We start from the raw sequence: 12,361 nt of genomic DNA on the forward strand, positions 1-12,361 counted from the left end.
GAGGAGGGAAACAAAAAACAACTGTGTATACAAAGCACCCAGAAGTACTTTCTCCTTTATAATTAAATGCAATAAACCCACATAAAAATAGATTGCTTTCCCATATCAGCTCCACAATGAATATACGTCATCTCCAATAAGGGAGATGCAGAGAATAGCTGCGGGAGCTCGGATGACTTTTAATCTTTCATTGCGGCACAGGGAAGGGATGTGGGTAACCGAGGCAATCGGTAGCTGCAGCCTCTAAAATGCCTTGTCCGTCAGGGATGAACCCTGGACCGTTGGACGGGGAAGAACCACCACGTTTAGAAATAAATGATTCCCTATTACTTTTTTCTTAATATACTCACCGAGCCTTTCTGTCACATAGCAATTCTTTCATTCTAGTTCCCCTGGAAAGTGAGGGATTTGATAGCCTTGTTCTCTGATACACCTTCTAAAGATGCAAAGTAATTATCAGGCATTCCTCTTTCCTTCTGAAATCCTCGTGTATCTCAACTCCATCACTGCCAAGGATAAAAACACAGCGTGTTCTTAGCTTACATTCAGCTGCCACTACTTAGAAAGGGGTTGAGAATACCACTTTTCTCAGAGGTGTCTGTCTTTGTCATAAACTGGGGACAAGTGGAAGAAGCATTAAAGCTTTCTTTGCTTTAGGAGAAGTTCTGTTCGGCTGCTGTTCTGCTTGGCCTGCTTCCTTGTTTTTTAAGCACAGAAATTTAAATGCAATTTGTTCATCATTAGTGTTTTCCTGACAGTTCAAGATTTCAAATTCAGGTATGGTCCTATGTCACCTGGGACACAAACCAGAATGAACTGAACTAAGACCAGGAGATGCACTTCACATAGGCAGCAACTTCTCTTCTGCTAATAAAAAAATATGGTCTGTACTGTTATTTCAGTTTTGACCCATTTGTGGAAAACATTTGAATTCATGTTCTATGCAGTAGGGAAATTATTTTGTTTAGCTTTTCTTGAATTATTTTGGATATATTTAAACCAAAACATACAACCTTTGTTATTTGTTTTCAGGATGCTGTCTTTAATATCGTATACAGACATTTTAAATGTTTGTAAAATGTGAAAATTAAAATTAAACAAACTTAAACAATCTAAGCAGAAAATTTAAATGAGTCTTTTAAAAGAAATCTTTGTAATCTGGAAATTTTATAGCTACTGTTTGCTTTTGTCTTTATCTCTCTTAAACAGGTTGCATTAAAGGAAAACTTTGCTGCTGTGAACAGAGCTTGTTAAGATGAAGCTCACTGGAATCGTCTGCATCCAGGAGCGCTATGGAGCAATTTTCAACATGGAGGAGAAGCTGTTACATGTGTCTGGTAATAGAAGACAGTATTTCACTGACAGAAAACTTATACAGAGTGGGGTAGCAACACCCTGGCGCCAAACCTCTAACTCTGGAGTGAACAGAAACGCTGGAGCACGGAATGAAAAAAGTATGAGAGCAGTAGTGACAGGAGGCGGAGGCTACTTTGGATACAAGCTGGGATGTGCTCTTGCCAGTGCAGGAGCTTCTGTTGTTCTGTATGACATACACAAGCCTATCTGGAAAATTCCCAGTGGAGTAGTGTGTATCCAGGTACGAAAAATAATTTCACAACAGCCAAAGTTAGCTTGTTTACCTTTTCCATAATGTCTTACTAATTTTCACAGAATCCAAATACCTAATTGCAAATGATTGCAAATTTCAATAACCTTTTTAACTGTGTGAATAACCCACATGATTTTTTTGTCAACTGATTTAAGTACATCTGAAATAAGGAAAGCAGTGCAACCTGTAATGCGTAGCACAGAGTACCCACTTCCCCTCCTGACTCTGAAGTACTCCTCAGGACCCAGTCACTGCCCTCACCTGTGCTGTAGTTTAATCACCTGTAGAATGAACATAGGGGGATTATGAGGCTTAATGAATGTTTTTAAAGTCCTTTGGATGTCTATGGAAGAAAGTATGATTATCAGCAAGTATTGAAATGGGCCTAGTTTTCAGTCCCAGGATGTACAGTAAGTACAGTGATGTATATGCACTCCCGCTCTGCTGACCTGCTACATGACAAATGCTAACCTGCAGCTTCCATTTCAAGTCCAACTATCTTTTCATATGTATTACAGGCAGATGTCAGGGATTACGATGCCATATCTGCAGCCTGTGAAGGGGCTGACTGTGTGTTTCATGTAGCTTCATATGGAATGTCAGGAAGAGAGCAAGTAAGTCCAAATCATTTTGTATTTTCCTGTGTGACTGTCCACACTGAGGATGAGAGACTCAGTGATGTAACACTGCATATTAGATTTTATCTCTTTAGATTATCTTGAGAGCCTGAATCCAGAACCAGGCTGTTTTGGTAAATTGCTCTGTCAAATTGTTGTGCTAGCTGCAAGCAGTGTGCTTACAGTACTGTTTGCCTAGTTGTAAAGTTATTTCCTCCCCATTAGAGGCTCTACCAGCACCCTGGGAGGGCTTCTGAGTCAGAAATGGCATTGAAGAGTTCTGAAAATAACACAAGGACAAAAAGAAAGGCAAGGGAGGCTGGTTCCCTCCAAACCCCTTATCTTTCCCTCAACCTTTCATACACAATTCCTAGCTGTAAGGTCACAGGGAGGAATGAAACCTGAAGTAAATTCTAAATTATTTTCTATAACTAAATTATAACAATGGCTGCATTTCAAGTCTTAACTGTTTGCCATTGGTGGGTAAAAAGCTGTAAGGGTGAACTCGATGTAGGACTCTGAGCCACAGTCTTTATGATTAAAGTTACAAACACCCACCCCCACCCCCTTTCTTATCTTAATTAATAAAACAAACTTCAGTAATTACCTTAGCTGGACAAAATAGCTCATTTAGAGATGTTTGCAATTGAGCAGTGCATACTTGGAATTGGTCACTGAAGTGCTACTGAAACATAGATATTGAATATATTGCTGCAAGATGTACAATCACTGGAAATGTGTGTTCAGAAGCACCACGATTCTCTTTGCTTCAAGCAGACTAGTCTGTAAAAATGCAAAAAAAAAAAACCAAAAAAAACCCAAAACCAAAACAAGCGTAGTTTAATGATTTGAATTCTTGAAGTCTGAAAAACTGCAGTCTAAATGATTTTTTTATGATCAAAGCACTAAACTCAGTACTTTTATTTGAGGACATTTATAACATCTCCCTATTGATTTTAAAATGTGTTATTATTTTAAAATGCACAATTTCTTTATTTTCCTAGTTGCACAGAGAAGAAATTGAAACTGTAAATGTTCATGGAACAAGATTCATCATTGATGGTATGGTATCTAACCTTGCCATTGGGTGTTAGTACAGCATATCAAAATATTATACCACTTAGAAACAGACAGTTGGCTTTTTTGCTACACACTGTTTTTTACCAAATACTTAACATTTTTGGCAGAAGATGAGGAAACATGTCAGGTTTTCTACATGCTTGATTCTGCTGTGGGGTGTGATATGATAGCCAGCACTGTAGTTCAACTCCTTCAGCTTTTTGTAATTGTATTTGATCTGATGTCAGGATCCATATCCATGTAAGGAGTTAACTGCTTCCATGTGTATTTTGTGGCAGTAAACCTCATAGCTATCAAATAGCTTGTGGTAGCGGGCAGCCCTTGAGGCAGATGGGCTGCTAGCCACCTGCCTGGCTAGAGCTGAAGCCCATCTCAGTAGGCTGGTAGCCGCCCTCCCAGAGGCACACTGTTAGCTTGCAGCATCCAAATTAGCATGTCCCAGATTATAAAGCACTTGGTTCTAAACTGGCATTGTCCCTTTAAATATGCTTTGCATTTTAAGTCACCCAATCATAAAATTGAAGGATTTCCTCTTTTAACATTTGTCAGTTTCTCAGAAAATCTCATACAAATTTCCTTTCCATAGTTCCATTTTCCACTAGTCTAATTTACTTTACGCATTGCCGCAGCCTGCAAGCAAAGGAACATTGCTAGACTGATATACACCAGTACAGTAAACGTGGTCTTTGGAGGGCTTCCGATTGAAGATGGTGATGAGGAAACCGTGCCATATTTTCCAATTGAAAAGGTATTTTGGTTGTATTATATTTTCAAGTTTCCTCTTTGTTTACTTTCTTGTTTCTGAAAAAGCCTGAAGTTTTTGTGACCATGTTTTGCCTGATGCCAGAATCCAGGTACAAGAAAGAAGAAAGAAAACTCTTTACGTTCTTCATAGATGCTAGTCACAACCTCGACATAGCAGTTTCATGTATTTTGCAGTATATATTTCTTTGTTTCCTATCAAGGCCTTGCCTTTGGAAAGTAACTCATACCGTGTCCCGTTAACATTAATGAAATTCCACCTGGGGACACAGGTTGTGTTATATGGCTTGGTGCCTCTATAGCCATTTATTATTTATATGATTTTTCTGCATCTCCCTTATTGGAGATGACGTATATTCATTGTGGAGCTGATATGGGAAAGCAATCTATTTTTATGTGGGTTTATTGCATTTAATTATAAAGGAGAAAGTACTTCTGGGTGCTTTGTATACACAGTTGTTTTTTGTTTCCCTCCTCTCTCCATCAAGTACTTCACAGTCTTTCAAGAAGTAGAAATATAGAGAATATAGATAGAGAAAATATTGAATTTATATTTTGAATAATATATCAAATACTAGTTTCTCTGGGAGAGTGCCACAAGAAAGTGAGCAAGATAATTCAGTCCAATCATAATGTCTTTAAAACTTGGCTTTTGACTTTTCCATTACCTGAAAAAGAAACCCGGATTACAAAGTAGTGATCAGTTACATTCTTGGCAGCATTCAAAGCATACATGTATTTATTGCTTCTCAGATGTGCTGAAATTAATTAACTGGGTTTGCATAAACAAAAATGCTTGCTTACCTTAGCAATGTGCATGTGTTTTACCCTAAACTAATCACCCATGAATTCTGTACTTTGACGTATTTGTTGCCATCTACTAAGTAAAAACTAGTGGAGAAGAGATGCCCCTCTGCCCTGTCACTTCAAGAACAGATAAAAACATATTTCCTTTTTCTCTGTAGCATGTTGATCATTATTCCAGAACCAAATCAATTGCAGAACAAATGGTACTAGCAGCTAATGGAACGCCACTAGCAGGTACTTTTGTCCTAGCATGAATTCATAGAATTTACTCCTCCTCTTCTTATTCCTCACTGCCACCCTGTATCCTGTATCAATCCTTGGTGGACAAGACTGTGAATTGTGCAATTACAAAATCAAGTTATCTACGCTCTCACACAAATTAAAAGATTTTCACTTTAAGTACCCATGGCATCTGTAAAAAGTTTCAGCATGTTAGCAATTAGTTCAGTATGTTAATTGAAAAGATGAAGACAGCTATAAATTAAACAAAACCAAGTGTTTAATGTCACTGTACTATGCAACATAAGTAAAACATGAATGCTGATTAAATTGTTACCCACCCTGCCCCAAGTTATATATTAAAATCTGAAGAAGCCACCTGATACTATGGCCTGGAATTATTTATTAGTGCTTCCCGAAGTTTTCCATGTTGAGGAAGCCAGTTATACACTTGAATACTTAAGCTCACCTGTGAGATACTATAACTGCCAGTGCAAAACAAACTAATGTAAAGTGCAACATGATTCTATGTGACCAAGTGATACTGAGCTAAATTTAGCTGGAGACAACTTACAGAAAAGACTCTTTTCACTTGATACTTGCAGAGGGCTATAAAGAGACATAAAGTCATTGGTGGGCATTCCACCCCAATAGAATTATTTATTTTAAAAAATAAAGGGTTTTTTTTCCTTATTTTCTCTTCACATCAAAGACCATCTTAATTTTAGGAGCAATAAACAGTTGTGCATTTGTTGATTAAATTGGAACCAGTTAGTGTTCCAAACATCCCATTTTGATCCTGTGCCATAGCAGGATTGAGTATTTTGCATGTTTTCAAGTACTGTTAAGAACAGCTATTAGCAGATGATGAACCAGCCAACTGATATACTTGGGAAGTGATTGGATTTTTATGACGGTCCACCCTTTCTCCCACTGAAATTATCACGAGCTTCTACAGCACTTCTAGTGACTGTGCCTACTGTTGAGAACCTTTCAGCTCTATCCTGTACTGCTAGCGAGTCACTGTTACCCATCAATAATTCTGTATGAGATTAGTTGTTTTCATTCCACTTTCCTCCCAATAACTTGCTCACTTCAGCAAACCCATCACCACAGCTGGTGCTTTGGTACAGAGACAAAGGACTGGTGAGAGAGAGGTTTGAAATATCTGGTAATTTCTAGGAATCCAACTATGCTGGCAGGACTTCATTGAATCTTATCTTGATGTTTTTCATGTTCTGATTCTGCCAAATTAATATCCAGCTACTAATCCAACACCTTTCAGTATGTATTATTTTTTAAGATGGTGAATTTATTTCAGAGTAAGTTCTGCTACCACAGCCTTTGGTTCATAAAAAGAAAGATATAGTCATGTGAATGTCACTTAAGACTGGTTTTACCAATTCTTCTAGGAGGTGGAATGCTCTATACATGTGTTCTTCGCCCACCAGGAATCTATGGACCAGAAGAGCAAAGACACTTGCCAAGGCTTGCAGTATGTATTTTATTTTTTTGATCAGCAGATTCTTCTATGATATACAATAGCATCACTTATTTGTGCTATAAATTGACTGACCTTCCTATTAGGCAGCAAATCAACAATTCAGTTGTCTGCTGAGTGTGATATAACTTTGTTAACAGGAACTATATTATATCTGTAAAGAATGTATAGTACATTTAAAAACCCTTTTTTTGAAATTCAAACACATATTAAATCCAGCTTTATAATGTAACACTTACTATAAGATTCAGGCCAGTCTGTGATATTTAAAATGTCTGTTTGCATGCAACTTACACTAAACGGTTTAAAATATTAATGAAAAGGGATACAGTAAAATATCTTATTTCCAGTCTCAACTATTAACAGCTTTCACGATCCAGTGAAACAAGTTAAGGAGTCGAAAGCACCTTCTGGTACAATAGGTTACTAAAGGGCAAACAGCCGGGCTGCTCTTGTTTTACTTTTCACTTGCTGTGTTTTAAAGTGTAGGACTAGTACAGTGTTTAGAATATGATCCCTATAGAATTGAGTCAGTTACTTTAAAAGCATCAGTACAATATAAAGTTACACACAGCTTTGAGGAAAGAACAGATTCAAGATTACCGCATAGTAAATAGTAAATATCTTTATTTTGTGGCTGAGGTAGGGAATTATACTGAAGTCAGTCAAAATATAGTTTATAATCTTCTAAATAAAATAACTTTTAAGAATGGTAAATGTAATTTTAGTTAAACTTGAGATGTTTGCTTTAGCCCCCTCCCCAAAATACAGACTTTTAAAATTTCCATGTAAGAATTTAAGCTTCTTATGAGCCCATTTCAGGGCATTATGCAACTGCCACATTTTGCAATTTCTAAAATGTACCCATTAAATGAAAAATGTGACACCTAGCATTACCTTCCATTTTCTCCCAGCCAAAGCTATTTGTTACATTTGTTCCAATTTTGTGAACACTTTGATCCATTCAGAACTGTATCTTACCTTTCCATACAGTATTTTATTTATCCTTTGAACAGACTTGTATTTTTTGTAAATTCAGGCCATATTGTGTTCAATATGTTCTTTGATCCTTCCTCATGAGCAATATTTTTAGAGCTCTCTACACTTCTTGATTTTTAATTGATTCATGTATTTTTTTTTTAAGTAGACAAACCTACAATTAGCTGGACAAGAAACTGCATTGTACCTCATCTTAAAACCCATTGTGCTTTGGTTTCCTGTTTGCTTATGTCTACAGAAGAATATTGAGAGAGGGCTACTTAGCTTCAAGTTTGGGGATCCTTCTGCTAAAATGAACTGGGTGCATGCAGAGAATCTTGTACAAGCCCAAATTCTAGCTGCTGAAGCTCTCACCCCTGAAAAGAACTACATAGCTGTAAGTGAACAATAAAAGCACCACAGTTTGGACAGTGGATCCTGCCACTTTATCCTGTACTATAGTAACTACTGTAGTAGCAGTAATTAATATTTGTGTTATTGTCCTTTAGTTTATGTTGTTTTCTGTATTTTTAGTTGACAAATGTGCTATGAACAGTGTGGAACCTGGCAGCGTTGGCTGTGCAGTGTGCTAAGAGTTGGAATATTCAGTTCTGTAAGAACATCTCCATCTTTGCATTTTTGTAATATAATATTTGCTATTTCTGGAAGATGAGCAAAGAATGTTATATATATGCTATGTCAGAAATGAAATTGGAAGGTCAGGCAGATTTATCCCCTGTATATAGATCCAGACTTAATGTTCTGAACTCTGATAATCAGTTCTTCCCATACCATAAGCAAATAAAAGCACATTTCATTTGGATTGATTTCAGAAATAGGTGCAACTGTAAACACAGTTTTTTATTTGACCTAGAAGCACTACCCTTAAAGTATTACTAGAAAGATTTTTGAGGTAGATTAAAATACTTTTTCTAAAACCCTAAAAGCAAAAGGCAAAGAGGTAACTTATGCCTTGGTTACACAGATGGAGTCTCACGGATTTCAATGAGTCATAACTAGACCGAGAGCAGAATATGTCCCACCATTTGGTGAATTTGTGTTAACCGTACAAGTGAGATATGGCACCACATTTGCTAATGCTCAGCCCTTCTGTACAGGCACATCTGTAACAAATAATTCATACCAAGGCATGTTAATCACATAAACCACTTGTCCCCCAATTTCATTGCACATATTAGTACAACTGATTGAAACACGTTAGTTTGTTGACTTGTATGTACATCCATGCGTATTTTATATTGCTGTATTATTTTTAAGCTATTCATAAGGAGTGAGATCAAGAAAAATAAGTCAATATATATGCAGTATTATTTTTACTAACTTTTCTCTACCTCTTTAACAGAGCGGCCAGGTGTATTTCATCAATGATGGCGAAAAATTCAACCTTTTTGAATGGTTAACTCCACTTGTACGTGCAATATACACTTCAACTCCAAATACATTAATTTCTTTGACTGTATACAACTCCAGCTTTTGTGTGCATGTTACATTTGGTATGTTTGCTTTGGGTGTAAGAGTTCCGTTCTGAATGTGGGTTTAATTCCTTCTTCAAGTTCAGTGTGATTAGGGCTGTAACAAAGCCTACCTAAAATATTACATTAGAGCAACTGTCCTCACTGAGACCAAAGGACCATCTAAACCAGTATCCTCTTTTGAGTTGTCATTATCTTCATTTCTTGGACACGCATCTGTTAATGGTGGCTATTTTGGGTGGACAAAAAATATAACTCCTAATTATTAATCTGTAATATACAGTCTTTTCAAAAGAACATTTTATTGTTAACAGTGGGCTCAAAACCATAAATATGTCACAATGTTAAATTAGGTATCAGCACACGACGACCAATCAATTATTATAGACTTTTTTTTCCTTTTTTTAAGACTGCCACTTGAAAATTACATAGTGTCTGCATGTGACATGTAACTGGAATCTCCTGAAAAATGAACACTCAAATAGTAACAGCAATGATAATTTTTTCTGGTTTATCAGTAAATATTTCCACAAATATTTTCTGTATTGAAACTTAAAGACTTGCTTGAGGTTTCAATTTTTTTCACTGTTTTTTAAATCTCTTTCAGTTTGAAAGATTAGGTTGCAGTAAACCATGGATACGTATTCCTACTTCCTTAGTTTATGCATCAGGTAAAAATATTTTATCAACATTTCTCTTTCTTGTCCACACGACCCTCATTCCTAATTGTAATATAATGGTGGGATTTCTTTAATTTGCCTAAAATTTTCATGTATAAAAATAATGTGCTGTGAGCTCATCTAGTGTGCAGTAGTTAGGGGTGTATTAGTCGTAGTAGTAGTAGTAGTTCAGTTGTATGCAGTGTGTTGAAAAGAGCCATTTACTATTTCTATCTCAAGTAAAAATCTTTTGTTATGCAGCCATGATAATGGAATACCTTCATCTGATGCTGAAACCATTTGTTGAACTGTCTCCACTGCTGACCAGAAATGAGGTAGTCTTTCTTTGTGAACTCCTCTTCATTCTCACAGGATGCATACATACATGTCAATACTGAAGCACAATTTAAGATTAAATTAGTAGAAAGTAAAATCCACCCATTACTACTACTTCAGCCCCCAATTTGCAGGGCAAATGTATGCATCATGTACATTTTAGGCAATGTATTATGCTTGTTACCATAATCTTTGAAAAGGGAAGCACTTAAGTTTCCCATCTGGCTCCTTCAGCTCCTTCCTTTCAAGGCCCAGTATCCTGTATGGCTTTAGCTGGTCAGTTGGACCCTAATTTCTGAAGATATTTAGGCAATTACGAGATGGCTTTTATCTGCCTCCTTTGATACATAAATGAGTGCAGAACATTTTTTGTGGATGCTTTCAAGGCTAGAAGATTCTGCTTTGCCCTTTTTACTGCCTCTGGGCTTTCAAAATTCTCTTTTTGAGTGAACAAATTTAAAGATAATGGGACTATATGTCAACAGAACATTGATATAATGTTGTGGGGTAGTAGGGTTTTTTATTTAACATTTCCTTTAACTGTGCTTTCACTGACTTTGTTCCCATTTCCTATGTATTCATATGTTTGTATGTTGACTCTTTTGCCCTAAAGGTACAGAACATTTCTATAACTCATACATTTCGAATAGACAAGGCACGAAGTCAGCTGGGGTACAGCCCAGAGAAGTTTGCATTTGCTGATTCTGTGGACCATTACATTAAAACCAGACCAGAAGTCCAGAATCATCACATCTTCCTCAAAGTTTTGCTTTCTTTAATTGTTAGTTTAAGTTTGATCTTTCTTTCTTTAAGATTTGATGGCCTTTCAGTTCTGCATTTTTTTAAAGAAACACAACACTGACTTTCATAAAGTGCATTTACTCAGTACTGCTACCTGGCTCATTCTAATCTCCACAACAGTTAACGACCCCAATGCAATAAACAGGGAGTTATTCTTAGATTTAAAAACAAAGCTGTAACATCAGTAGCTGTATTTGAGAATTAAAATACAGTAAACAATTACAGCCAAATCACTGAAACACACTGGAGTCAAGACTATTGCATCATTTATTTCATACCAAACCCCCAACTTTCCACACTGATTGCTGAAGCAAATGAGAACCTGGAGAAAGAACAAGAGCTACAGCCAGCCTGCAGTGCTTCACAGGTGAAGAAAAATTGTTAAAGGAGAAATATTGACCACAGCTGCTGCCATGGCTCACTGCCTTGGGGAACGGAGGAACAAGCAAAGGGACGGACAGAACCGATTACTGTAAATAACACACCAGCCCTACAGGGAGAGTTCACACTGTGTGAATTTCTTTTGTGAATTAGCTGTATCACTGCGTATGAGGGAAAATAAAAGTGTACTTGAAACGTCACTAGTCAGTCCTGTGCCTCTGTGCGGACTGTTCCAGAACCACTCCTGCCCTGCCCCTGGGGTGCAGAACCATCTGTGACAGCACCTGGCGCCAGTTTGGAGGCCTAAGGGGGCACATGCAGGTATGGATTTTCATGAGTCAAACTGACATATTTTAGTTAAATTGGAAGTTAACTAAATTACATTAGTGCATTTATGTCACAGTAGAAGAATCTGCCACTATGGGTTGTACTGCTTCCTTTACCTGCTGTAGTGAAGGACAACTAACAATAAAGCTTAGTTGCTTATCAACCAAGGTATAACTATGGTTTTGCACCTAATTTCTGAAGTATAGGAGTTGTACTGAGCAAATCCCTGCAGTAGCTAAAGTGAACAATGTGCTTTTTGAATTACTCTTCAGCTAAAATAGGCCTAAAAACCAGGTGATCTGGAAGGCTCCACTCCCTCCCATCTGCACCTGCCACTCGTGCTGATGATTTATCACAGAAACCTCCCTCCTATCTGCACCTTTTCCAGCCTGTAACATGGGAAGCACAATGCGAGCATGAAGAGTGAGTCTGGGAAGGGAGATGGGACTAGGGATGAAATGGGAGAGCCAGAGGAATCAAGGGCGGGGCGGGGAGGCAGTAATCCTACATGGACTTGAAAATTCTGGAGAAGGTGGGAGGGCCGAGACCTCACCTCCGTTGCCTCTGTACCGGGCGGGTGGCAATGACCGGGGCAAGACCTGTGGGTTGAGGGTGCAGCGACCCAAACCCTACACGGGAAGGCAGAACTGCCAAAAGTACGATTTCTGACTTTATTTTAAAGCCGAAAGCCATCCCGCTTGCCTCGGGACGTACCGCCACTTTCTGCACTTCGATTTCGAGGCGCGGTGACGGCCAACAGCCCCCGGCCCGGCCGGGGCCCCTCGGGGCCT

General features: G+C 37.9%; 1 protein-coding gene and 1 long non-coding RNA gene across 2 annotated transcripts in view; one reads left to right on the forward strand and one right to left on the reverse strand.

The window, feature by feature from the left end:
- The window catches only part of LOC113485880, a 7,038-nt gene extending 488 nt beyond the window's left edge, over window positions 1-6,550 (reverse strand). Inside the window, exons 1-3 of the long non-coding RNA XR_003399489.1 lie at window positions 6,495-6,550; window positions 2,834-3,009; window positions 1,794-1,890 (exon numbers count right to left, since the gene is read on the reverse strand). This is a non-coding gene — a long non-coding RNA (uncharacterized LOC113485880). The remainder of the gene's footprint in view (window positions 1-1,793; window positions 1,891-2,833; window positions 3,010-6,494) is intronic.
- Window positions 307-11,144, forward strand: LOC113485863 (putative short-chain dehydrogenase/reductase family 42E member 2). The gene is made up of 12 exons (XM_026859285.1): window positions 307-449; window positions 1,210-1,597; window positions 2,128-2,223; window positions 3,231-3,288; window positions 3,936-4,054; window positions 5,034-5,109; window positions 6,507-6,589; window positions 7,833-7,970; window positions 8,937-9,002; window positions 9,674-9,737; window positions 9,987-10,060; window positions 10,675-11,144. The coding sequence occupies exons 2-12, from the start codon at window positions 1,256-1,258 to the stop codon at window positions 10,921-10,923; spliced, it is 1,365 nt and encodes a 454-aa protein (XP_026715086.1). The 5' UTR covers window positions 307-449; window positions 1,210-1,255; the 3' UTR covers window positions 10,924-11,144.
- The last annotated feature ends 1,217 nt before the right edge of the window (window positions 11,145-12,361 follow it).

This window comes from Athene cunicularia, assembly GCF_003259725.1.
Source record: "Athene cunicularia isolate RWA chromosome 14 unlocalized genomic scaffold, athCun1 chr14_part1, whole genome shotgun sequence".
Taxonomy (NCBI): Eukaryota; Metazoa; Chordata; class Aves; order Strigiformes; family Strigidae; genus Athene; species Athene cunicularia.

Bases quoted from the DNA above. Each gene is read 5' to 3' on its own strand.
- LOC113485863 (XM_026859285.1), top strand. From the start codon at position 1,256: ATGAAGCTCACTGGAATCGTCTGCATCCAGGAGCGCTATGGAGCAATT. The intron at 6,590-7,832 runs GTATGTATTTTA...TTATGTCTACAG, and splicing joins GACACTTGCCAAGGCTTGCA to AAGAATATTGAGAGAGGGCT. The intron at 9,003-9,673 runs GTACGTGCAATA...AATCTCTTTCAG, and splicing joins TTGAATGGTTAACTCCACTT to TTTGAAAGATTAGGTTGCAG.